Here is a 26,166-nt window from a genome sequence, read left to right on the forward strand (position 1 = left end):
CCGGCTTTTTTTATTCTAACTGGAATCCGCTTTGTGTTGTATGAACAGAGTGTAGTCAGTCGAGAACCAGCTTAATTTTTGCATCGATTGAAAAGTTTTGAACTGTTGAAAGGTAGAAGGAACAATGAGCGGGGGTCTGGTGCCCAGTAAAAGTACGATATACGTTGGCAACCTTCCCTTTTCACTGACAAACAACGATATACACAAAATATTTGAAAAATATGGACGTGTTGCAAAGTGAGTTATAACTGAGAATTTACTGTAACACTCTCATGTTATAATAACTTTCTGAAAAATTATGTCAGAACTAAAAATCAAGATCAAGGTTCCCCTCTGTTTATCAGGTTCAGTGCATCTACACAGTTGGAAAGCAGGTCACGGTTTGACCCCAAGTCTATCAGCATCAATACTGTCAATAGAGGTCACGTGACCGTTAAAATTCAGTAAAACCACGATGAGACAAACCTCATTTTTACTCACTAAAATACCACTGTCGTGATAAAAACTTATTGATCTAAATAATCTTGAATATACATAATTTTAACTCGTCAAAACTTATGCATCAATTCAAAGTCCTTTATTCTTAATTTTATCTTCAAACTTGAAGTTATTGTGAAAATTGTCAAGTCTCCTGAACGAAAAATCTAAATATTTTTGAGGAAACTAAAAATAATGGGCTGAATTAAAATTTAATAAAGCATCTCATTAAGACAAACACTCGATATGAATATCTAGGCAATAGAATTTTGGATACGCAAACGTCAGGTTATTTTCAACACGAAGCCAAGGATTTGTATAGTGATTACTGCTTCATTTTAAAAAATAAAATTACAACAACTTTATGACTATCACTATACAAATCCCTGACGAATCGGTAGTTTTTTTTGCCGATTTGTGCAAGTGGTTATCTCCCTTTGATATCACCAGTCAAAAATAAAAACCCAACAAAATGAATAAAAAGGAGTTTACTTTACAAAAATCAGGAAGAAAATAAATAAAATTCGATTTACAACTATGTTATTATATTATTAAGAAGAGATACTTCCCTACTTTTCAGAGAAGGATAAGATGTAAAAATTAAAAGACAAAATAATTAATATGAGTGAAAATTAAGAAATGTAAACCTATACATTTTTGATTCAGCCATGCTGGATCTAAGCGATCAATCTGTTTTTGGATATGGTGCAGAATACTAAGTTGAAAACATATCTTGAAACTTATTATGTGTTTTTATGACTTGCAGAAACTTTCTACACCATTTTAATCATCATGTGCCAACTTTTGACATGTTATTTGCCCTTAAATTAAGAAAAGAATGGTCGAACAACCCTTTTATTTTAGATATACACTTGCATATAGTTCCTTTGTAAATCAAAATTTATAATGATTAACTATTTAGGAATTAATTTGAACAAGTATTTATACATCAATTGAATCAGTTGATAAGAATTTGAAAAGTATCATATTAGTATCTTATGCTTGTGTAAATTATTGTTCAATGAAATTTAGGTTAACATGTGTATTAATATATCTAAGTTGATTCCCACACTTTTTTGAATTTGTATTACTCCAATTCTTTCCATAGGCAAGTAAGGGTCAGTATGATTATCAACTGTCATGATTTTCAAATAATTATACTCAAAGTAGTAATATTAATTGGAAACAACCCCAGTCTTAATTCAGTTAATATCTCTTGACCTGTTACATAATTAAATAGACACAATTTATTACACACCTAACTGAATACACACATTCTTGACCTCAATAGTAAACCTACAAATGTATTATTTATTTTTATCTACACTACATTAAAATTTTCTGTTAATTTTGCTAGCTAATCAGATGTGGTTTTTTTTCAAAGAAAAGACAAACATTGTAAAAAATATGTATAAAAAATGCAAGCAAATTTTATTTCACTTGTAAAAACAGTGTCATTATCTTCTGACATATAAGTCAATAATCAAGTTCTAATTAATTAGTTACAATTATCAGAAATTTGGTTGAATCAATAAACAAAATTGCATAACTCTGACCTGAGCATTTTCTGCAATAAAATTTATTTGTTTGTTCTACATTTATATCCCATTATATTGCTATTTGACAGTAATTGGAAATATCTCAGGATTAGTTATTTGTACAGTTAAATTTGAATACAGGAAATGTATTTTTTCTTAGTGAAGAATGGACACCAATTTAGATAAAAAATAGTTATTTTTTTTAATTTTAGTTGTTGAGAAAGTGCATTTCCAAGGCCTCTTTCTGGAAATTATTAAGTCAGTTACTATAAATGGCATATTAAAAATATATATGACTTGTTTGTTCCTGTCAACATGGTCAATACCATTAGATTGCAAATATTTATAATAAAAAAATCTGACAGAGTCTTAAATATCTATCAATATATCTATCAATATTTGCTTCAATATTGAGAAATTCCCTCCCTTTGGACAATAACATAGAAATTTTACAGTAAGATTGGAAATGAAAAGAGAAAAAAATGTTGAAAAAAAGTATGGTCAGAATGAATATCTGACTAGCATTGAATATGGCTGGATCACAACATCGACGATGCTTTGATTGTTTAGCTATATCGATATAAATCAGCTCTGGCTGATGTAATTTTTATACGACCGCAAAAAAATTTTGCGGTCGTATATTGGTATGACGTTGGCGTCGTCGTCCGAAGACACATTGGTTTTCGCACTCTAACTTTAGTTTAAGTGAATGGAGGTTAGAAACAATTTTTTTCAGTTTTCTCTCCAATTTTGATGTTTTTTTTCGTCTTCTTTGGGGCCTACAGAGGTTATCAAGGCCTTGGGATACGCTGGTTTGTTCAAAAACGCAACTCTCAACAAGAAACCAAATGACACAGAAATTTACAATTAAAGTCACCGTACGGCCTTCAACAATGATCACAGCCCATACCGCATAGTCAGCCATAAAAGGCCCCGAAATGACAAATGTAATACAATTCAAACAAGAAAAACTAGCGGCCTATTTTATGTACAAAAATAAACGAAAAACAAATATGTAAATTAAAGATTGGGACATACACATACATAAAGAATGTGGCGGGGTTAAACATGTTAGCGGAATCCTAACCCTCCCCTTAAGTTTGTAGGAATAGTTGCCCTGGGGAACAGTGGTTAAAAGAACTTGGGGTACAAAGTTTTAATAGGGCTTCAATGGGGAGGACGCTTGAAGAATCTCATTAAGAACCAACAATAGCAATGCAGTAATAATTTGCATCAAGCCTCAGTAGTTACTGTACATTAAGATTCAAGTGTGTACAAATGAAGGTACAGAGATCCGTGGGTCTGAGCACTATGAGTCCAAAGTTTAACATAGTCTTTATTGGGAAAAGCTTAAAATTCATCTTATTCAGAACCTGCAATTGAAATGCAGGACTTCATAATTTACACAAATATGTACATGCCAAACATAATTAGAGGCTCCAAGGAGCTTGAATTGCTCCCCTATTCAACTGGGTCTCATTTGACTTGATTATAAATAAAGTTCTAGTATGTGCAAGTCTGAGGTGCAAGTGAATAACTTTAATTAAGCTTGATTGCATATAGTGTTCATTATTCTAAAAAAAAAAAGATGAATTTGTTTCCGCTACAAACTTTGCCTTTACTGACAACCATTTTGAAATGCCTATCGCATCAAAAAGTGAAAAGTTAAACTATAAGGTTGCCGTTATTATCACATAGCGGTCAGGAGTCTGTAATTCAGTGGTTGTCATTTGTTTGCTGGGTTACATATTCGTTTTTCGGTCTTTGTTTGTACATTATTAAAACCGTTATTTTCATTCGTTTGAATTAAATGATTAAACAGCTGTCATGTCGGGAACTCTCCCTCTGGTATCTTTCGTCCCTCTTTTATAGCTGACTATGCGGGGGCTTTTCTCATTATTGAGGCCATTATGATGACCTATAGTTGTTAATTTCTGTGTCATTAAGTCTCTTGGCAATCATAATACATATTCTTTTATATATATATATATAGCGATGTCGTTATTACGACATAGCTATGTCGTTATTACGACATAGTGATGTCGTAATAACGACATGTTATGTCGAAATTACGACATAGCGATGTCGTTATAACGACATGTTATGTCGAAATTACGATATAGCGATGTCGTTATAACGACATGTTATGTCGAAATTACGACATGCTATGTCGTAATTACGACATAATTTTTTTTTTTTGAATGGCCCTTATCGGCTTCCGTATTGATCTGTGTTAACCTCTGTTGATGTAATTTATCACACAAATTCCTAAAAATTGATTCAACCTTAATCAAGAAATTACTGTCATTTGGAAGTATAGAACCCACTAGTTTTCTACAGTCAACAATTAATTGGCTTAGTGTTTCCCTATTTTGAAAATTAGTTTTCCATTGATCAATCCCTATTTCATTGATTACAGCCTGTTTTAATGGGGCATAAAAAGTCCTTCGGACCCCTTCCAGAGATGGACACCTAGTTAGAAAATGTTGAAGGTTTTCTTCCTCAAGCTTGCATAGCGGGCAAATTGGGTCTGTACTTCCTATATTAAATTTAGCTTTAGTTGCTTGTAAGAGGTAGGTCCCAGTTAGTATTCTAGCTTTTGTTATGGCTTTTTTTGTATCCCCTGGAATTTCTATTGCTGTTTTCCAGACTGGATGTATTTTCCCTATATTGATAGTGTCAGTACAGAGTCGGATCAGAGTTGATTTTTCTTTGCTTAAAGATCTAAATTTATTGCTCCAAAATGTATTAATAGCATATCTGACAGTTTGTTTCCATTTTATTTTTGTTGGAAGAATTGCTAGAAGCTCTTCAATGCTTGGTAGGCTATATTGAAGCAAGACATTTTCTGTTCTGTGTAGAAAAGTTCCATTGCAAATCTCAAGTCGGTACTGGCGCAACAAGATATCCCTTAGATTTTGATTATCTGACGCAAAGATTGAGTGCAGAAGGCTTAATTGTCTTTTGTGAAGCTCGGCCTCTATAGGGAGGGCACCTAGTAGTGAGTATACTGCAACTGAAGCTGTTCTTGTGGGTAGAGCCTGGATATTTTTTAAGCCTGAAGGATAAGTGGAAGTCACCCAAGGCGTTGATCTGGCCGGTGGTAAGAGGTAAAACTTCGAGACTGTAGAGTAGGCGGGGTCATATGTAAATTCTATAAATATTATAGGAAATCCTTGGATTCAAGCCATTTGTGCCGTGTAGCACCTGTTGACATCAGTGAATAGGATGTTCTTCGGACTAGATTAATGCGGTCTTTTACATTTATTATATTTTCATTTTTAGATGATCTTAAAATACCAAGATGTGAGGCCTTATCTGTCTCTGAAACGGACCTGTCCCCAAGAGACCAAGAACATATGGATGTTTTCCTGGAGTTTGTGGAATTTTCATTTTGTTTAATGAGAACGCTCTTTTCAGGGTGGATATTATATTGGTGTTCTTTCGAATATGTATCTACTACGTTGAGCATGACTTGCATTTCTTCATCCGAGTTAGATCTATAAGAGTAGGATATCATCTACACACGTAGGACATCCTGCATAATTAGTGCCTAGATATAAACCAATAGTTGAGTCTTCTAACTGTCTTAAGAGGTCTTCAATATATATTTTATAAAGATGGGTGGACAGGATACCACCTTGACGGACTCCCTGTTGTACTGGAAAGCTATTACTATGTTGGCCTTTCCAATTAACCCTTATTTTTTGAAGTAAGGTCATTGTACATTTCGTATATAGTTTCCCAAATTTCAGGTGGAATGTCTTTTTGAAAGAGTTTATCAAGAAGGATGCTGTGTTTGACCACGTCAAAAGCTTTTTGAGTATCTAATGCTGTTAAGAAGAGAATTTCCTTCATCCTTTTTGCATTCATATGTGCCTCAGATATCAGTAGAGCAGCCATGGTGGGGGAGAGACCAGAGGTAAAACCAAACTGTTGTGATGATACATTTGAGATTGGATCTATAATTTTTTCCAGGAGTGCATGTTCAAATAGTTTTCCTAGAACAGAGGAAACTGTTATACTTCGATAGCTATCCATTAATTTGCCGTCTTTTCCCTTTTTACAAATTGGTGTTATTATGCCAGATTTAAATTGTTCTGGGGTTTTTCTATCAACTAATATTTGATTAAAAAGATTCTGAATATATGGGATGATTACTTCATCAGCTAATTTCAACTTGATGCTCTGCAAATAGGCCGATGATATTCATCTCCAGCTTTTCCTGAATTAAGATTTTGAATAGATTGAAAAATTCTTCCTCTGTAAAATTAATTTTAGTTTCAAGATTATTTTCTGTGAGTTCCTAATTATATCGCAGCGGAGCTGGCACATATGGAGATATTCCTCATTATAACTTGTAGTTTTTTGGCGTGGCTAGATTTTTATAATATTCGGCCAGAACTTCTCTTTGTGTCATCTGGGCAAGTAATGTCTTTTTCTTCATGACGAATGACCTGAGTTATAGAATTTTTGTTATTGCCTAAATTTCTTTTTATTAGTTGAAAGAAGGTTTTTGATGAACTATCTAAACAAAAATAACAAGTACCGCCCGGTGTTGATTTTATGTTTATAGTTTATAATTGGTTCACTACTTCCGGCTTTTTTTATTCTAACTGGAATCCGCTTTGTGTTGTATGAACAGAGTGTAGTCAGTCGAGAACCAGCTTAATTTTTGCATCGATTGAAAAGTTTTGAACTGTTGAAAGGTAGAAGGAACAATGAGCGGGGGTCTGGTGCCCAGTAAAAGTACGATATACGTTGGCAACCTTCCCTTTTCACTGACAAACAACGATATACACAAAATATTTGAAAAATATGGACGTGTTGCAAAGTGAGTTATAACTGAGAATTTACTGTAACACTCTCATGTTATAATAACTTTCTGAAAAATTATGTCAGAACTAAAAATCAAGATCAAGGTTCCCCTCTGTTTATCAGGTTCAGTGCATCTACACAGTTGGAAAGCAGGTCACGGTTTGACCCCAAGTCTATCAGCATCAATACTGTCAATAGAGGTCACGTGACCGTTAAAATTCAGTAAAACCACGATGAGACAAACCTCATTTTTACTCACTAAAATACCACTGTCGTGATAAAAACTTATTGATCTAAATAATCTTGAATATACATAATTTTAACTCGTCAAAACTTATGCATCAATTCAAAGTCCTTTATTCTTAATTTTATCTTCAAACTTGAAGTTATTGTGAAAATTGTCAAGTCTCCTGAACGAAAAATCTAAATATTTTTGAGGAAACTAAAAATAATGGGCTGAATTAAAATTTAATAAAGCATCTCATTAAGACAAACACTCGATATGAATATCTAGGCAATAGAATTTTGGATACGCAAACGTCAGGTTATTTTCAACACGAAGCCAAGGATTTGTATAGTGATTACTGCTTCATTTTAAAAAATAAAATTACAACAACTTTATGACTATCACTATACAAATCCCTGACGAATCGGTAGTTTTTTTTGCCGATTTGTGCAAGTGGTTATCTCCCTTTGATATCACCAGTCAAAAATAAAAACCCAACAAAATGAATAAAAAGGAGTTTACTTTACAAAAATCAGGAAGAAAATAAATAAAATTCGATTTACAACTATGTTATTATATTATTAAGAAGAGATACTTCCCTACTTTTCAGAGAAGGATAAGATGTAAAAATTAAAAGACAAAATAATTAATATGAGTGAAAATTAAGAAATGTAAACCTATACATTTTTGATTCAGCCATGCTGGATCTAAGCGATCAATCTGTTTTTGGATATGGTGCAGAATACTAAGTTGAAAACATATCTTGAAACTTATTATGTGTTTTTATGACTTGCAGAAACTTTCTACACCATTTTAATCATCATGTGCCAACTTTTGACATGTTATTTGCCCTTAAATTAAGAAAAGAATGGTCGAACAACCCTTTTATTTTAGATATACACTTGCATATAGTTCCTTTGTAAATCAAAATTTATAATGATTAACTATTTAGGAATTAATTTGAACAAGTATTTATACATCAATTGAATCAGTTGATAAGAATTTGAAAAGTATCATATTAGTATCTTATGCTTGTGTAAATTATTGTTCAATGAAATTTAGGTTAACATGTGTATTAATATATCTAAGTTGATTCCCACACTTTTTTGAATTTGTATTACTCCAATTCTTTCCATAGGCAAGTAAGGGTCAGTATGATTATCAACTGTCATGATTTTCAAATAATTATACTCAAAGTAGTAATATTAATTGGAAACAACCCCAGTCTTAATTCAGTTAATATCTCTTGACCTGTTACATAATTAAATAGACACAATTTATTACACACCTAACTGAATACACACATTCTTGACCTCAATAGTAAACCTACAAATGTATTATTTATTTTTATCTACACTACATTAAAATTTTCTGTTAATTTTGCTAGCTAATCAGATGTGGTTTTTTTTCAAAGAAAAGACAAACATTGTAAAAAATATGTATAAAAAATGCAAGCAAATTTTATTTCACTTGTAAAAACAGTGTCATTATCTTCTGACATATAAGTCAATAATCAAGTTCTAATTAATTAGTTACAATTATCAGAAATTTGGTTGAATCAATAAACAAAATTGCATAACTCTGACCTGAGCATTTTCTGCAATAAAATTTATTTGTTTGTTCTACATTTATATCCCATTATATTGCTATTTGACAGTAATTGGAAATATCTCAGGATTAGTTATTTGTACAGTTAAATTTGAATACAGGAAATGTATTTTTTCTTAGTGAAGAATGGACACCAATTTAGATAAAAAATAGTTATTTTTTTTAATTTTAGTTGTTGAGAAAGTGCATTTCCAAGGCCTCTTTCTGGAAATTATTAAGTCAGTTACTATAAATGGCATATTAAAAATATATATGACTTGTTTGTTCCTGTCAACATGGTCAATACCATTAGATTGCAAATATTTATAATAAAAAAATCTGACAGAGTCTTAAATATCTATCAATATATCTATCAATATTTGCTTCAATATTGAGAAATTCCCTCCCTTTGGACAATAACATAGAAATTTTACAGTAAGATTGGAAATGAAAAGAGAAAAAAATGTTGAAAAAAAGTATGGTCAGAATGAATATCTGACTAGCATTGAATATGGCTGGATCACAACATCGACGATGCTTTGATTGTTTAGCTATATCGATATAAATCAGCTCTGGCTGATGTAATTTTTATACGACCGCAAAAAAATTTTGCGGTCGTATATTGGTATGACGTTGGCGTCGTCGTCCGAAGACACATTGGTTTTCGCACTCTAACTTTAGTTTAAGTGAATGGATCACTTTGAAATTTTACCATAAGGTTCAATACCACAAAAGGATGGTGGGGATTGATTTTGGGGGTTATGGTACAGACAGTTAAGGAATTAGGGGCCAAAAAGGGGCCAAAAATAAGCATTTTCTAGTTTCCAGACAATAACTGTGGAACGGTGTATGGATCTCTCTGAAATTATACTACAAGTTTCCATACCACAAAGGGATGGTTAGGATTTGCTTTGGGGGGTTATGGCTCAAACCGTTTAGGAATTAGGGGCAAAAAAGGGGGAAAAACAAGGTTGTCCTGGTTAATGGACAATACTTTAGTACAAAACATAATTTAAAGCAGTGTAAGGGAGATAAATCAAATACATCATTGAAATTATCTCCCTTACACTGCTTTTAAATTATGTATAAAGTAATGGTTAATGAACAATTAAGATAATTTAAAACAGTGTAAGGGAGGTAATTCAAATACAACGTTTTGGTTACTTCCCTTTCACTGCTTTTAAATTATGTTTAAAGAAATGCATATTTATAAAGGAAGACCAGTAAAAATATCTACAAATGTTGCATCTGTTTTTTTTTACAAAAAAATCCATATGAAAGATTTGACACTATATTTTAAATTCTATTATAAAATAGATTAAGTTAGCACTATAGTAAATTTAAATGGATAATTATGGTTGCAAACTCCATTGGAAATTTGAATTGAGATTATGACCATATCTTGAGGAAAAGAATTTTTTGTGGGAAAAAAAGGGGGGGGGGGGGGATAAAAAGAAATTGTGGGGGGTCAATTTTTTCTCATCTCAGATTTTTAATTTTGGGTCCAGTTTTCAAATTGGTCTACATTAAGGTCCAAAGGGTCCAAAATTAAACTTTGTATGATTTTAACAAAAATTGAATATATGGGGTTCTTTGATATGCTGAATCTAAACATGTATTTAGATTTTTTATTTTTAGCCCAGTTTTCAAGTTGGTCCAAATTGGGGTCCAAAATTAAACTTTGTTTGATTTCAACAAAAATTGAATCTATGGGGTTCTTTGATATGCTGAATCTAACCATGTATTTAGATTTTTATTTGTGGACCCCGCTATCAAATTGGTTCATATTGAGGTCTAAAGGGTCCAAAATTAAACTTCGTTTGATTTCATCAAAAATTGAATTCTTGGGGTTCTTTGATATGCTGAATCTAAACATGTGTTTAGATTTTTGATTATGGGCCCAGTTTTCAAGTTGGTCCAAGTTGGGGTCCAAAATTAAACTTTGTTTGATTTCAACAAAAAATGAATATATGGGGTTCTTTGATATGCTGAATCTTAACATGTATTTAGATTTTAGATTTTTGGCCCAGTTTTCAAGTTGGTCCAAATTGGGGTCCAAAATTAAACTTTGTTTGATTTCAACAAAAATTGAATATATGGGGTTCTTTGATATGCTGAATCTAACCATGTATTTATATTTTTTATTTGTGGGCCTGCTATCAAATTGGTTCATATTGAGGTCTAAAGGGTCCAAAATTAAACTTTGTTTGATTTCATAAAAAATTAATTATTGGGGTTCTTTGATATGCCAAATCTAACCGTGTCTTTAGATTTTTAATTTTGGGTCCCGTTTTTTAAATTGGTCTACATTAAGGTCCAAAGGGTCCAAAATTAAACTTAGTTTGATTTTAACAAAAATTGAATTCTTGGAGTTCTTTGATATGCTGAATCTAAACATGTGTTTAGATTTTTGATAATGGGCCCAGTTTTCAAGTTTGTCCAAGTTGGGGTCCAAAATTAAACTTTGTTTGATTTCAATAAAAATCGAATATATGGGGTTCTTTGATATGCTGAATCTAACCATGTATTTTGATTTTGGACATTGGACCATACTAGGTAAATTAAAAAAATTCAAGTTCTTAGACCACATTCTTTCTGTGTCAGAAACCTATGCTGTGACAAATATTTAATCACAATCCAAATTCAGAGCTGTATCAAGCTTGAATGTTGTGTCCATACTTGCCCCAACTGTTCAGGGTTCGACCTCTGCGGTCGTATCAAGCTGTGCCCAGCGAAGCATTTTATTATAATGGTATATGGGATCACTCCTAGAAGAATTTTTTTAAACACTTCTAATAATGTTTAATGCAATAAAACATATTTTATACAGTTTGATTACCTTTCTCAAAATGAAAATAATAAATAGTACTGATCATTTATATTTTATATTTTATAAAGTAGGACCAAGAGTCACACAATAAGTTTCTTCAAGTAAAAAAGCCTTTAAACTCGAGCCTATGTTTCTTAGTTGAACATTACAGTACTGCCTAGAAAATATCCTACTGAAAAAAAGGATAAGTTTACCAAAAATATTGACAGAATTTCTGTAAAAAATAATACTTAAAATTATAAGTGAAAGTGACATAATTTTGAATTTTAAAATCATTATTATTGTAAAATTCAATTATTAGATTAGCTAGCACAGCTAGTAGTTCTTGCCCTAATTTTTCAGGGTATTTTATAGAATATGAAAGTAAATTTTTTGAAAAGAAATGGGGCTTCTACTCTTCAGGTTGCTGTATCGGCTGGTATACATATTTATAAACAAAGTATTGTATATTTTACCTTAATAATTGGATATTTATATCACTATATCACAAATGAAAGTTGGTGGGACAAATCTTGTGCATTTTACTTAATGATCAATCGATAGTTAAATTTGACAAGAATTTGTCATTTGAATAAATTCAATTTTGTAAGAAAACATATCTATGACATGTATGAATTAACTTCTTGTTTGACTTGATAAGCTAGTTTCTGCTCTTATAAAGTCTTATAAATGTAGCTTACTTAGTAAAGAGATAATTAAATAAGCAAGGTTTTAACTTATAAATATAATTAACTGACCTTCATTTCCTTTTTTCATATGTTTTCTCCTTCAGAAATTTTCTTTACAAGGCATATTCTATTGCTATTTTTTGTGCTTTTGTCCATATATAGGCTATCATTAATTTGTCAGATTTATTTCCAGTAAGAATGAAATTTTCTAAGACATATAGTTTCAAATGCAATAAAGATGATCTTTGTTTCACTTTTCCAATGTGTAAACTTTCACTATGCACATGACCCTGACACATATTTTGTTAAGGTTATATGACTTATATGACGTATGTTGAAAAAAGAAAACAATGTCACCGTCAATGTGTGTAGGGGATCAAGAAGGGTTTTGATTACTTTGAAATGGAGGTATTGTATGTAATTGTGAAAAACAACAATTATCAATCACAATTACATTCACATCTTTAATAAAATCAGTATTTTAGAGTTCTTTGGAAACAGGTACAATGAAAAGAAGTTGAACTTCACTGTTTTCAACTAGAAACGCAGCCAAAACCAGGTACAAATTGACATGACTGGTGGTCACTAAAATTGATGTATTACAGTAAAAAATGATGGCTTCAAAATTGTGTAGAAATTTGAAATAGGTTTCATTTAAGATTAATACCATTCTTTTCCGTTTTTGGATACGCAAACGTCAAGTTATTAAAATTCGATGTTTTTGGCAAACAAAAACGATGGCTGATAATTTTTAGAACAGACAGGATAAAGAAATAGCAAAAAAAAGCTATTTTGGATAATGTTTGTATGTCGTATTGAAACTATATTGGTCGCAAAACCTACAAATTTAAAAAATCAATTATAATAAAGGCATGACAAGTTGAAAAAAATAGTTTAAACGTCAATTTTATAGCCGATTGTTTTGGCGGACTTTTTGACGTCACGGATGACTAGCGCCACCTAATTAATTCCCCCTGCTATTGTTGCTGATAGAGCTTGACGACAACGGACGTTTCCAAGGACTTGCTTTCCAACTGTACAGTTTGTGCTTAAAAAAATGTTTAATACAGTCTTAGGTCAAAAGTTTTTCAATTTTTGGAAATTTCCCTAATTATATTTCATATTAAAAAAACAGTTTTGATCAAAATTCTACTGAAGATATCACTTGTCTAAATTGAATGATTTTTTTTTCATTTAATACAGAAATGTCTGCAGTTTCTTGCAAACATTATGAAATATATTTATGATTAATATTTTTAGAGAAATCACAGTTTAAAGACAAGTATGAATATTTGCATGAAAAAATCATATCATAGACATACATGTATGACTGTATAGGAAAAAATTACACTTAATTTCAATATTTGTATACCAATAATGATTTCTCAGAAATGATATGTTATAAAAATATTTCATATTTACCATAAACATGATAAATAACTACACATTTAAGAGTTTAACATTAAAAATTTCATCAAAATTAACATAAACAAGTCAGAATTTTGTGACTTGTGAAAGTCAGAATATTTGGTGTCATGAGTTACCTCCCATCATTTTGAAACAAAAACTGACTTCTACAAGTCAGATGAAATATTATGCAATTTTTTCCTCAAAACAAAAATTGAAAAATTTTGACTTCTACAAGTCAGAAATATACCTGATTATCAACAAAAAATATGAATAAAACCCTAAAAACGGAATCATATGAAATTAACCATTTTATGTATGTATGTATTTGTGATAAATTGTGAAAAAAAATTCTGTATAAACAATGGATTTACCTGAAAACCAGCATGAAAAGATAGATTTTGGTATTTGTTATGCATCATACAAATATTCATGGTAACTTACTGAATAGGTTTGCCACAAATCTTAAAATACTGAAACTTCACAATCCACTGAACAGAATTTGACCTGAATAAGTCAGGCATATTCTGACTTTATAAAGTCTAAAAATGCTATTACTCCTTTGTTAAAATGCATAATCTGACTTTCACAAGTCTTGACAATTCTGACTTGTTTATGTCAGAGCTCTGACTGTTTGCCTTCTAGCACTGGGCTTCTAAAAAAGACAATTTTTTTAATTGAAGATCAATTTAAAATTTGGGTTTAATTACAATAAATTAATACTGTTTTCATCTATTTGTTTTTCCAAAAAAATGTAACTGTCTTTAAACAATTTTTAATTGAGAAATGTCATATTTAAAATCAGAACCAGTGCCCATTATCTCAAAATAGAAAGAGACAGATCTAAAACTTTATATATAGTAACAGATAAGAGGCTTTGTAAGGAATGCACATGTACTCTAAACTTTACTGAAAATGAACAACATTTATTATTAGTTGTCCAGCATACAATGATGAGAGAGAGAGAGAGATATTTTTCTAAGAGATAAACAATATCTGTCATAACTTTTCAGATCTCTCAAATATGTCAAATGAAACAAAATTTGTCTGTCCTAAAATATTTAGCTTGTTTAGGGAATTAAATTATCAAATGTCTAGATGTTAGGCAAATCATGAACTAATATAATTAATAACGATGATTATTGTACAAATTTTATGGTTCTGGTCCTGGAATAAATTGTACATGTACAAGATGAAGAAATATATGTAGGGTTATAACTATATGAACTTTTAAGATTTCGTTTCAATGTAATTTTTATTGCATAATCATAGTGTATTGTTTTGTGTGTATAATTGTCATGCTACCCATCAAGGGCCCTGAATTGGAGTCTAAACAATAAATAATCTCTTATTCTCTATTCTCATTCTCTATATACATGATATAGTTGTTACATTAATTAACTTTAAATCATATTTGAATAAATTGAATCTCGACAACCCGTTTTACATGTATATAAAAACCATGTTAATTTCAACTTGCTGGTTTGTTATAATCACATGAAAGTGATGTGACCTGATGATCTGGTGTCAGGGAGGCAGATGACAAAGCTGTACTCCATGTTATCTTTCTGAATTTTTCTTAACTTTTCTAGTGATGCATATTTTTTGCATTAAAAAAAGTGGCTGAATAAGCAAGCATGGTAAAATTTGTAGTATAAGTCTTTAAAAGCAACATTAAACTTGTTTGAAATTTATCACATTGTAGTGATGTTGTCTTTCTGAATATAAACAAGAACACATCTCACAAGGTTCGTGTTCACAATCGAAACAGACGAAATATGATTTATACAAAAACATATGACATACGAAAAGACATGGGTCCATGTTTATCTCTCAAATACTATAAGTATTTCAAGTAAAAGGTAAAGTATATATGGTTGTATAGAATGATTGTAAGCCTTTTTACTCTAGTAAATGGAGAGCCTGGGTGCCTAAGTGGTCTGAGTACACTACTAGCCTATCAACACTGAGGTTGTGAGTTAAAGTCCCACAGGTACATGTAGCAGGTGTATTCGACTCCAGTTTTAATTGACTAAGATGGTCAGTTTTCTTACTGAAGGTTGATCATTCTCTCCAGGCAATCCTGCTTCCTCCAATGATAAAAACTGGCCACAACAAAATAGCCAACAGTGTTGAATTTGGCGTTTAACTCCAATCAATCAATCAATAGAAATACATGTAGGACTTTTGACAGGTGGGCTGTGACCTTTATTACAAACTGCATGAATTATGCAAAATCTTGATAGAATACCACTGTTAATGAAAACAAGAGAAGTACCGGTAAGAGTAGAAGATGGTTTAAATAACAAATACATTGTATTGCTTTTACTGCTTTTAGTACCTGAATTTCATCCATTTAGCACTAACTTTTTATACGACAGCAAAAAATTTTGCGGTCATATATTGGTATCACGTCGTCGTCGTCAGCGTCGTCTGAAGACAGTTGGTTTCAGGACAATAACTTTAGTATAATTAAATAGCAATCTATGAAATTTAAACACAAGGTTTTTAACCACAAAAGGAAGGTTGGGATTGATTTTGGGGGTTATAGTCCTAACAGTTTAGGAATTAGGGGCCAAAAAGGGGCCCAAATAAGCATTTTTCTAGTTTCCAGACAATAACTTGTGGAACGGTGTATAGATCTCTCTGAAATTATACCACAAGTTTCCATACCACAAAGGGATGGTTAGGATTTGCTTTGGAGGGTTATGGCTCAAACCGTATAGGAATTAGCGGCAAAAAAGGGGGGAAAACAAGGTTTTCCTGTTTAATGGACAATTACTTAAGACAATTTAAAAGCAGTGTAAGGGAGGTAATCCAAACAACATTTGGATTACCTCCCTTACACTGCTTTTAAATTATGTATAAAGAAATGTTGTATTGTCTTGAGATGATTAGCTGTCAATTTATTTTTAGAAGTTACTATTAAGGAATATTAATTTTCGCCATGATTATGTACGTCATTTTCTATTTTAAGACTTTTATGACGTATTTAAATGGGTAATTATGGTTGCAAACTCCATAGGAAATTTGAATTGAGATTATGACCATATCTTGAAGGAAAGAGTTTTTTTTGGGGGGGAAAAGGGGGGAAGGTGAAAAAAAATTTGGGAGGGGGGGGAGGTAAAAAGAAATTGTGGGGGTCATTTTTTTCTCATTTCAGATTTCAGAAATTAAAAAGAAAAAATCTTCAAATATTATTTTTTTGGCAAAAAAAAGTGGTGGTGGTGGGGGGTCAATATGCAACAGCATAGTGTATTGCACAAAAGCAAAAAAAAAGGCGGGGTAAAATTTTTATTTTTTTTGTGGAGGGAGGGGGGGACAATTCGCAACAGCAAAGTGAATTGCACAAAAGCAAAAAATTGAATATAAATTCAAATCATATAACCAATTTTAAGTTCTTAGACTACAGTTATTCTGTTTCAGAAACCTTTTACACATGTATGTGTCAAATATTTAATAACAATCCAAATTCAGACCTGTATCAAGCGCGAATATTGTGTCCATTTTTGCCCCAACTGTTCAGGGTTGGACCTTTGCGGTCGTTTCCAGCTGCGCTCAGCGAAGCAATTTTGTTTTTTTATTATTCATTCAGTTACAATTACAATGACGAGGTTTTTTGGGTAAAGATTGCATGAAATGCAATCAAAACCCTATGGGACTGACTTGATATCAAAATCTTCCAAGGTTTATAACTACCTTTGAGATACACAAAATATAGTGCATTGATCGAAAAATACTATACATTTTATCCATGAACATTTCCAGAAATTTATCAATGAAATATATGCTCAGATATTCAAGCCACAAAATAATGTTATACTTGTCAAGAAAATTATATAACTTTTGCAAGGTGCAGTAATCTAATATCTGTTCTAAAAATATCAATGATGTCATTGTTAAAGTCATCTTTAAAAATTGGAGTTATCTACCTTTATAGATATAAGAAGATGTGGTATGAGTGCCAATGAGACAACTCTCCATCCAAGTCAAAATTTATAAAAGTAAACCATTATTTGTCCAGAATTGTAGTTGAATCAACTACAACCAATGCTTTATACAATGCTATATTTAATTTTTACTTCCCACTGATAAATTAAAGCAATCGTTACCCTTCAATGCTTACAAGCACTTTGATTTTTTATGCCCCCGCCGTAGCGGTGGGGTAATTAAGTTTTACCCTTGTCCGTCTGTACGTACGTACGTACATACGTCCCAAAATTGGTTTCCGTTCTCTAACTTGAGTTTGCCTCAACCAAATGCTATGAAACTTATACACAATGCTTATTGCCACAAAACACAGATCAAATTTGAATTTTGGTGGTGTCACTTTAACCGTTCTAGAGTTATGCCCCTTTATAAATGGAAAAATTGCAAAAATTTTAGTTTCCGTTCTCTAACTTAAGTTTGCCTCAACCAAATGTTATGAAACTTATACACAATGCTTATTACCACAAAACACAGATCAAGTTTGAATTTTGGTGGGTTCCCTATTACTATTCTACAGTTATGCCCTTTAATAAATGGAAAAATTGTAAAATTTTTAGTTTCCGTTCTCTAACTTAAGTTTGCCTCAACCAAATGTTATGAAACTTATACACAATGCTTATTACCACAAAACACAGATCAAGTTGAATCAACTACAATCAATGCTTTATACAATGCAATGTTTAATTTTGACTTCCACTGATAAACACAGATCAAGTTGAATTTGGGTAGTGTCTCTTTAACCATTATTGATTTATGCCCCTTTAGAAATTAAAAGATTGCAAAATTTTTAGTTTCCATTCTGTAACTTAAGTTTGCCCCAACCAAACATTATCAAACCTATACACAATATTCATTACCACAAAACTAAGATCAAGTACAATTTTTTTGTTTCCGTTTTCTAACTTAAGTTTGCCTCAACCATTAATGTTATGAAACTTATACACAATGCTTATCACTACATAATACAGATTAAGTACGAAATTTGGTGAGAACGCTTTTACCATTCTTGAGTTATGTCCCTTTATAAACATAAAAATTGCTGAATTTTTCGTTTCCCTTCTCTAACTTTAGTTTGTCTCTACCAAATGTTATAAAACTTATACAAATTTGGGTAGCGTCACTTTTACCGTTCTTCAGTTAGGTCCCTTTATAACTATATGCTATGCAAGCGGGGGCATCATCTGTGTCCACATGTGGACACTATCCACATTTATTAACGACCTCAACTACCCATGAGGGTCTTGCATGGTCAGTATTTTTCAGTTGCAAATGGTAATGGTGATGACTTGAAGTACAGGAGAAATAATCAATATCTGAATAGTTGTGCATGTACAGAATAAATTTAAGCATGTTACAAGAAATTTAAGCTTAAATTGATTAATATAGCTTTGAAAAAAAAATATAAAGACAAAATCCTTTTTAAATTATAATGATTATTAAATGTCAACTCAATATCTAGTATCTGAGTATTTAATTAAACTTAAAATAGGCTGTAGTGATTCTTGATACTATTAAGGGCCGATATGTATTTTGCTGTAGTACATTGTACAATGTTTCCTAATTGTGTGTTGCAGGGTAACTATCTTGAAGGATCATGCAACAAGGAAAAGCAAAGGTGTTGCTTTTGTGCTGTTTGTTGAAAAAGATTCAGCCTTTAAAGCTGTGCGAGCTTTGAACAGAACAAAGGTATTTTACATATTATGATTTAATTTTATTTGTAATCATCAAATGATAAAAGTTTGATTAATTCTTTTAGCATGTTTAGTTAATTGCATTTGTTACAAAATTTGAAGCCTGGTATCTATGATCAGTTTATTAACTAAATAAAGTTGTTGTAATTTTATTTTTTGAAATGAAGCAGTAATCAGAAAACTATTGTTATAAAGATGAAAATGATTCATGTACCAAAGAGACTATCAAATGAGGAATTAATTTGATGTTTTTATTAGTAAAAAAAAACCATTTGAAAGAAATCACAATAATAAAACTCACATTTAAAAAAAATGTGAATTATATTGTACTACAGCATGTACAAGAATTGTATTAAATCAAAATATTATCAGTTGTTGAAGGTTCATTTTACAATTTCATGTTATAATTCTAACATTAATTCATTTAAGAATGATTTTACAATAATTTTGGAGATACAAATGTACATCATGTTATTATAATATGGTAGTATTTTTTGTACATTGTTGTAGAGAAGTCAGTATAGATGATAAACATGTTAACCGAATATACTTAAGCTGTCTATTCTGAAATCTAATTCCTTAAAATGGGATGTTTTCAGTGAACATTATGAGAAGACATAAACAAAATGTCAGTTTAACTTCTGAAAATTGCAAATTAAAGTATGTTTTTTTGAGGCTGAGAAAACCTGTATAAAAGATGAGTTAAAATTACAAAATAACCCTGTGAATAGATGGGTATATATCACTAAACATGATGCATTGTATATGGAAACTTAAATTTAAAAGAATTGTTTAATGTTTTAATACACCTATTTGTTTGTTTTTTTTAATCATCTTAGATTATGTGTATTCGAAAAGAAAGGATATGGGGTATCCATCCATGACACAAAATCAGCATATGCACAGCAAGAACCCCCCCCCCAAAAAAAAAACACAAAGGAATAGCGCTTTTATTGCTGTTTTTCATCTCAAAGTCACAGTGAGGCCCTCAACATGGAGCAAAAACTTTCACCTCACTGCAAGTTTAAGACCGCCTCTTGGCACCGGTTTGGGTAATATTCTTTGCAAATTGATGATCACTCCACAACTGTGAATTGAAGAACAATGTCATGGAGTAAAATAAATCAAACATTTACTGTCATCTAGCGGACAATCATACTGAAGTGTGCAAAAAACAATACAAACATTTTATAAGTTCAGGTATTTCACATGCAATATTTTATGGTAAAATTCTTTACAGAGCACAAAATTGTCGGCATTCACCTCAAAAGCTAACAAAACCTTTAAACAGACTTATTCAGAAAGGATATAGTTACGATACTGTTGTCAAGTCATTAAGGATTGCATATTTTGGTATTAATATTGATTCACTCATAGGGTCTTTGCATCGGAAATAAACACATTTGTTCTAAAACCAGTTGTTGGCATGATACAGGTTATGTTCTTCTCATATATTTTATGATGGTATGATACTAAACCACTAACTGGAGGGATTGTACTTGATTTTCACATGATGAAGACATAATCTTTCAATCAGTTTAATTGAGGTCTGGAGCTGGCATGTCAGTAACTGCTAGTAGTCCTTTGTTAGTTTATGTATCATTGTCATTTTGCTTAGTTTCTTTTGTTACCTATTCTGACATCGGACTCGGACATCTTTAAACTAAGTTTTACTGTGCGTATTGCTATGTGTTTCTTTATTCTACATTGGCTAGAGGTATAGGGGGAGGGAGGGTTGAGATCTCACAAAACATGTTTAACCCCGCCACATTTTTGCGCCTGTCCCAAGTCAGGAGCCTCTGGCCTTTGTTAGTCTTGTATGTTTTTTAATTTTAGTTCATTTATATGTTTTTGAGTTTAGTGTGATGTCCATTTTCACTGAACTAGTACACAATTTTATTTAGGGGCCAGCTGAGGACCACCTCCGGGTGCAGGATTTTCTCGCTGCGTTGAAGACCCATTGGTGGCCTTCGGCTGTTGTCTGCTCTTTGGTCGGGTTGTTGTCTTTTTGACATATTCCCCATTTCCATTCTCAATTTTAAACATTTGGACTACCACGGGGCACATCAATATATATGTTAGATAACTTGGTAGGAAATAACGTTATGTAAAGGGCAAATAAATACGGTTGACTTTGTGAGATGTATCACCACCAACTCGGGCTCTGTCAAAATTACATATTGGAAATTTGTACATATTTGAAACAAAATAGTTCCTACTCATAGGTTACATATATTTTTAGATGTTTGATAGAACTATTACATGTACAGTAGCTAAAGACAATGGAAGAGCAAAAGAATTCATCAAGAGGAAAGATTACCCAGATAAATCTCGATGTTATGAATGTGGTGTAAGTTATTTGCTAAAATTATACATGCAACACATAAATAACAGTGTTAATCAGAATGAAAAATGCTGGTGTTATTCTGTTATGGATTTCTATCAAATTTATGTCTGAACAATCTTATTGCACAATTTGAAAATCTTAAAAATATGAAAATTTTGAAGTCATCTAATGGTATGCATTCTGACCTTGTTACATGTATATATGTCTTTCAGGGGTTCAAATTAGTGGTGGTCCGAGGTCCGTGACCTTCATTTGTGGGTTCGGACATTTAATCCGGTAGTTAGGTACATCCGACAGACTTTTGTATATTTGCAGGTCAAAAAGTTACAAAAGCATTTAGAACAAAAATAAATATGAAATGCAACTTTACTGAAAGGAACTTTATGTATTTGCTTAAATTCTTTACAATTGAATTGATGTGTAGTCATGTGGCCGGTTGTCATACAAGATCCCAGGAAACTCAGGAATATAATATTAAAACATTACCAGTAAACGATATGAGTCTGTTTGGTTTTAGAGTGACCCCTTCCAAAAGAAAACCTGATGAAACAGGATACAAAGCGGGTGATTGATGAAGGGGATACAACAGGGTGATTGATGAAACTAATTTTACCTGGCTGTAAACCTACAGTTATATGAAAAAAAAACTGGAATTTCAGATCTTCCCGAATGTTGAGAAAGATTGTCCAGATTTTTGGTGTTTTGTATTTTTCAATTCTACACAACATCTTTCACCAACTTCAAGATTCTGTTTCTCAAATTCAATTTCTTTCTTTCAGGAAGAAGGACATCTAAGTTATAAATGCCCCAAAAATTTACTCGGAGAAAGAGAACCTCCTCCAAAGAAAGAAAGAAAGAGGAAAAAGTTTGAAGGAGAGTAAGTAAAATGGATATTTTGGAAAGCTAACATAGTAAATATTTTTATAGCAAAACATGTATAGGTTATCATGTTCTTCACATTGAAATCATAAAATATCAATTTCACGTAACTATGTGGACCTTTTTGGTGAGCTGCACAATTTGTTGAGAGGGTGATGTTTTACGATATCTGTACACAGAAAATCGAAAAAGTCAATTTTTTGCATCATTATTGTTTTTTTTTTCCTCCCTTAAACAGTTAACACTTGATTGTCTTAACAAAAGTAAGTTTAATAAGTCCTGCTGTTATATTCTGACATAGCTAATAACTTCTCCTCACACATTGTGATATCACTGATAAGTTCTACTATGGTCTCAAAGCCTCAAGTTTAGTATACAAAATACTCTTGCTTTTTATTTAATAAACATATAGTAGTTTGATAGTAAGGAATTGAAATGAACATGCACTAATAACCAATTTACCTGTTTTATGACTAATAATTATTATATTCCAGGGGGGTTACAGAAGAGGGGGAAGAATTGCCTATTTTATGACTGATAATTATTATATTCCAGGGGAGATACAGAGGAGGAGGAAGAAGAAGACAGTGATGATCAAACAGAAAACCCTGCATTAGACAGTCTGGCTGCTGCCATAAAATATCAGGTATAGGCTAGTCTAAGCTTCAGATCTACAGCTCTCAACTGCCAGTTTTTGGCTACACGTGCTGTCCTTGTCTATCAATTCATGAATATTCAATAGGTATATAGGGGTGTCAAAATTGTATCATACACGATAATGACCAGCCAGTACACACTGTATTATGATTTCATTAACCAGTATTAAAAAGATAAATATAACATCCCTGCACACAAATTAGAAATTTCAAAAAATTTCTTACTGGTAAATGAAATCTGTATATATAAAAAATATGAATAATAATAATAAAAAAATAAAAATCTGAAACAATCTATATTCAAATAAATTGTACTTTAATATACACACATTAAAAAAAATCAAAAGTTCTCATTAAGATACTATGTTTTAAATTGAATAACTGTGAAATTTGGTGACCAAAAAAAAAAAAAAAATAGAATAAACGGTTTCTTCTTCTTCCCTAAAATATGCAGTTAAAAAGAGTTTAATGTCAAAATGTATATAAGCGGAAAAAAAACCAAAAACCAAAAAGCAATTAAATATCTTTCAATTAGTATCGATGATCATGGTTTAAACTTAATGATCAGTGTAATTAACTTGCAGTTTTATTTTCAGTTCTTGAAACTGAAATTTTGTTAATCTGATTTGTGAAAATGACAAGTGTGCATAAATTTTATAGTTACAAATCAACAAATATAACCACCAAAGCTCATTAGAACTCATTATGTAGAAATCACAACATCATTAATATCTCTCTGTGAATATCCAGACACAGATGTTCGATACCATCGGTTATAAACTCTTGACAACTAAACTTTCACTTGTTTATCTACATACATTACTAAATAGCAGTACTGCTATATATTGTTTTACAATTGTAGACTATATCTATACATTTATAAAATATATTTTGTAGAGAGAACAGATGGAAAAAACATCAATGAGGTATGGTGAGAGTAGTATGTATTTTGCTGATGTTGAGGAGGAACCAAAGAAGAAAAAATACAAAAAGGATGCCTACTTCAGTGATGAAGAGGAAATAGATGATGATACATGAAATATGAACAGTTTCCATGACAACTGCTCCTCTGTGATGAACTCAAGTCTAATCCCCAGACTGAAAAAGAATGTGATAGCCACTTGTAAAAGTACTGACTATATTTGATTTAATTGTTTTCTTGTTTATGATGACTGTAAGATGTATGAAATCTGTAATAAACAATACAATATCTATTTCAAACTGTTTGTATGTTAGTATTCTTTGATTTTTTCAAAATGAGACAAAAGGGGAAAAAAACTAAATTAAAACTTACAGAGCTTATCCTAAAGTCTTTGTCCTTTCACAATACCAATTGCTTAAATATTTTACCAAATTGCAGTTTTAATTCACCTTTACAAATTTATCAACTGGTAAAACAGTTTTTATGGCTAATGAAAGGTTGTAAGTATATATGAAGCAAGTACAGTGTAATGAAAATTTACACTTACAATCCTATAGGACTTCAATAAACATATTTACACTTTTGGTATTTAGCTATATTTTGCCTCCGAATGACCTTAGATCTACTCCGAATCACCTTTTGAAGTCGGGCAACAATCACTTTTTAATTGTGACGTCAAATGTTTTGAATTTTGATGTCAAAGTTTACGGGAACCTGTGTGATTTTACATAATGGCGTACAAATTTGCATACAAGTGTAAATACGTCTATTTTACATCTGCTATTCAAAATATATAGATGTATTTTTTAAATAATATAGCAATTTGTAAAGTCATATAAAGTTATTAAATGTAGTCATTTTTGATTTTTTTGTTATATAATTATCAAGTGTAAAGTTTTTCACATTTTTCCTTTTAAAATGTTTTCTATATATAAGAAACAGACATTTAGTTGAATTAAAACATGTAATATTCATTAAAATATATGTGAAGTAAAAATATGTTGTCAATAAGATTCCATGGGAGATAATCTGATATCTATGAATTATTTATTTTCACATGAATAAGTGATTGGGCTCTTATTTCCCTTTAAAACTTCAAGTAAACATATTTTAGAGAAAAATATATTTCTCTAGTGGTCTAAATATTGATTGAAAGACAATTCTGTAACATTTAAAGAAAATTTACAATTTTAAAAAAGATTCTTTGAAAACTTTAAATGGGACATTATTATAGCAATTCAAAAATTACTACTGTAAATTCAGAAATTATTGCGTGCATTTATTATTGCGATTTTTTTAAAATTAACAAAAATGCGAGTTTAACTATTGCGAATTTTGGAAAAGCTACGTACAGATATAAGTATTTGATATCAGAATGCAAGTTTTTATTATTGCGATACTCAAGTAGTCGCGTTATTCGCATTAATAAAAACCTCGCAATAATTTCTGAATTTACAGTATATTACCTTTCATATGCCTTTACAATTGATATACCTGTAAAGAAATACATCTATTCAAATTCAATGTCAGATGTGAAACTCAAGTCTTCCAGGGCAGTAAGTTTGATACACTGCACTTGCCTCATACTAACAACCTTTCACTAGCTATGAGCTAAACTGTTTTATGGAGATGATCAGTTTGTAGAAGTAAGTTCAAACTGCAATTTTGGTAAAACATTTACCAATTGGTATTGTGAAAGGGCAACATTTAGGATAAGAGCAGTAAAACAAATGATTGCAGTGTCTTTTGGCTGTGAGATTATATTTGAATATTGTTTGTACCCTAAGCAGCCTTGTATGTACTGTAAATTGAAACATGAGTAAAATTGTCACATCTTTAAGTGTTTATCCACTAGATAAAAAAACTCATCAATGTTACTGGAGAGAATTGCAATAGATTTAATTTCCTTAATTTAGTTAACTCTTTTTATTATATTATTTGTTGTCAATCAGTGGTGTACACACAGATAATATTGTCTATTTGTGAATATGATAAATAATGACTTGTATAAGGTCATCAAAATTACCCATAATTTCAAGTTCATTATCACTTGACTCATGGTTTTTCAGTGCTAATGCTAAGACTCCCAACAGTTCAACAATCAGTGTAGATAATTTAACATCAATCAAA

The 26,166-nt window shown here is 31.3% G+C and overlaps 1 protein-coding gene across 2 annotated transcripts; it reads left to right on the forward strand.

Annotated features, from left to right (window-relative positions):
* On the forward strand, positions 1-25,947 carry LOC127728789 (zinc finger CCHC-type and RNA-binding motif-containing protein 1-like). 2 transcript variants are annotated; one of them, XM_052236412.1, is made up of 6 exons: positions 1-237; positions 19,116-19,227; positions 21,475-21,582; positions 22,359-22,456; positions 23,014-23,104; positions 24,012-25,947. In XM_052236412.1, the coding sequence occupies exons 1-6, from the start codon at positions 125-127 to the stop codon at positions 24,150-24,152; spliced, it is 663 nt and encodes a 220-aa protein (XP_052092372.1). In that variant the 5' UTR covers positions 1-124; the 3' UTR covers positions 24,153-25,947. The 2 variants fall into 2 exon arrangements, with proteins under 2 accessions (XP_052092372.1, XP_052092366.1); XM_052236406.1 differs by lacking the exon at positions 1-237 and adding an exon at positions 6,616-6,849.
* The last annotated feature ends 219 nt before the right edge of the window (positions 25,948-26,166 follow it).

The sequence above is a fragment of the Mytilus californianus genome, unplaced genomic scaffold (assembly GCF_021869535.1).
Source record: "Mytilus californianus isolate M0D057914Y unplaced genomic scaffold, xbMytCali1.0.p SCAF_1, whole genome shotgun sequence".
NCBI classification, from domain to species: Eukaryota; Metazoa; Mollusca; class Bivalvia; order Mytilida; family Mytilidae; genus Mytilus; species Mytilus californianus.

Coding starts and splice junctions, on each gene's coding strand:
- LOC127728789 (XM_052236412.1), top strand. CDS start 125: ATGAGCGGGGGTCTGGTGCCCAGTAAAAGTACGATATACGTTGGCAAC. Junction 238..19,115: donor AAATATGGACGTGTTGCAAA/GTGAGTTATAAC, acceptor TGTGTGTTGCAG/GGTAACTATCTTGAAGGATC. Junction 23,105..24,011: donor CTGCTGCCATAAAATATCAG/GTATAGGCTAGT, acceptor TATATTTTGTAG/AGAGAACAGATGGAAAAAAC.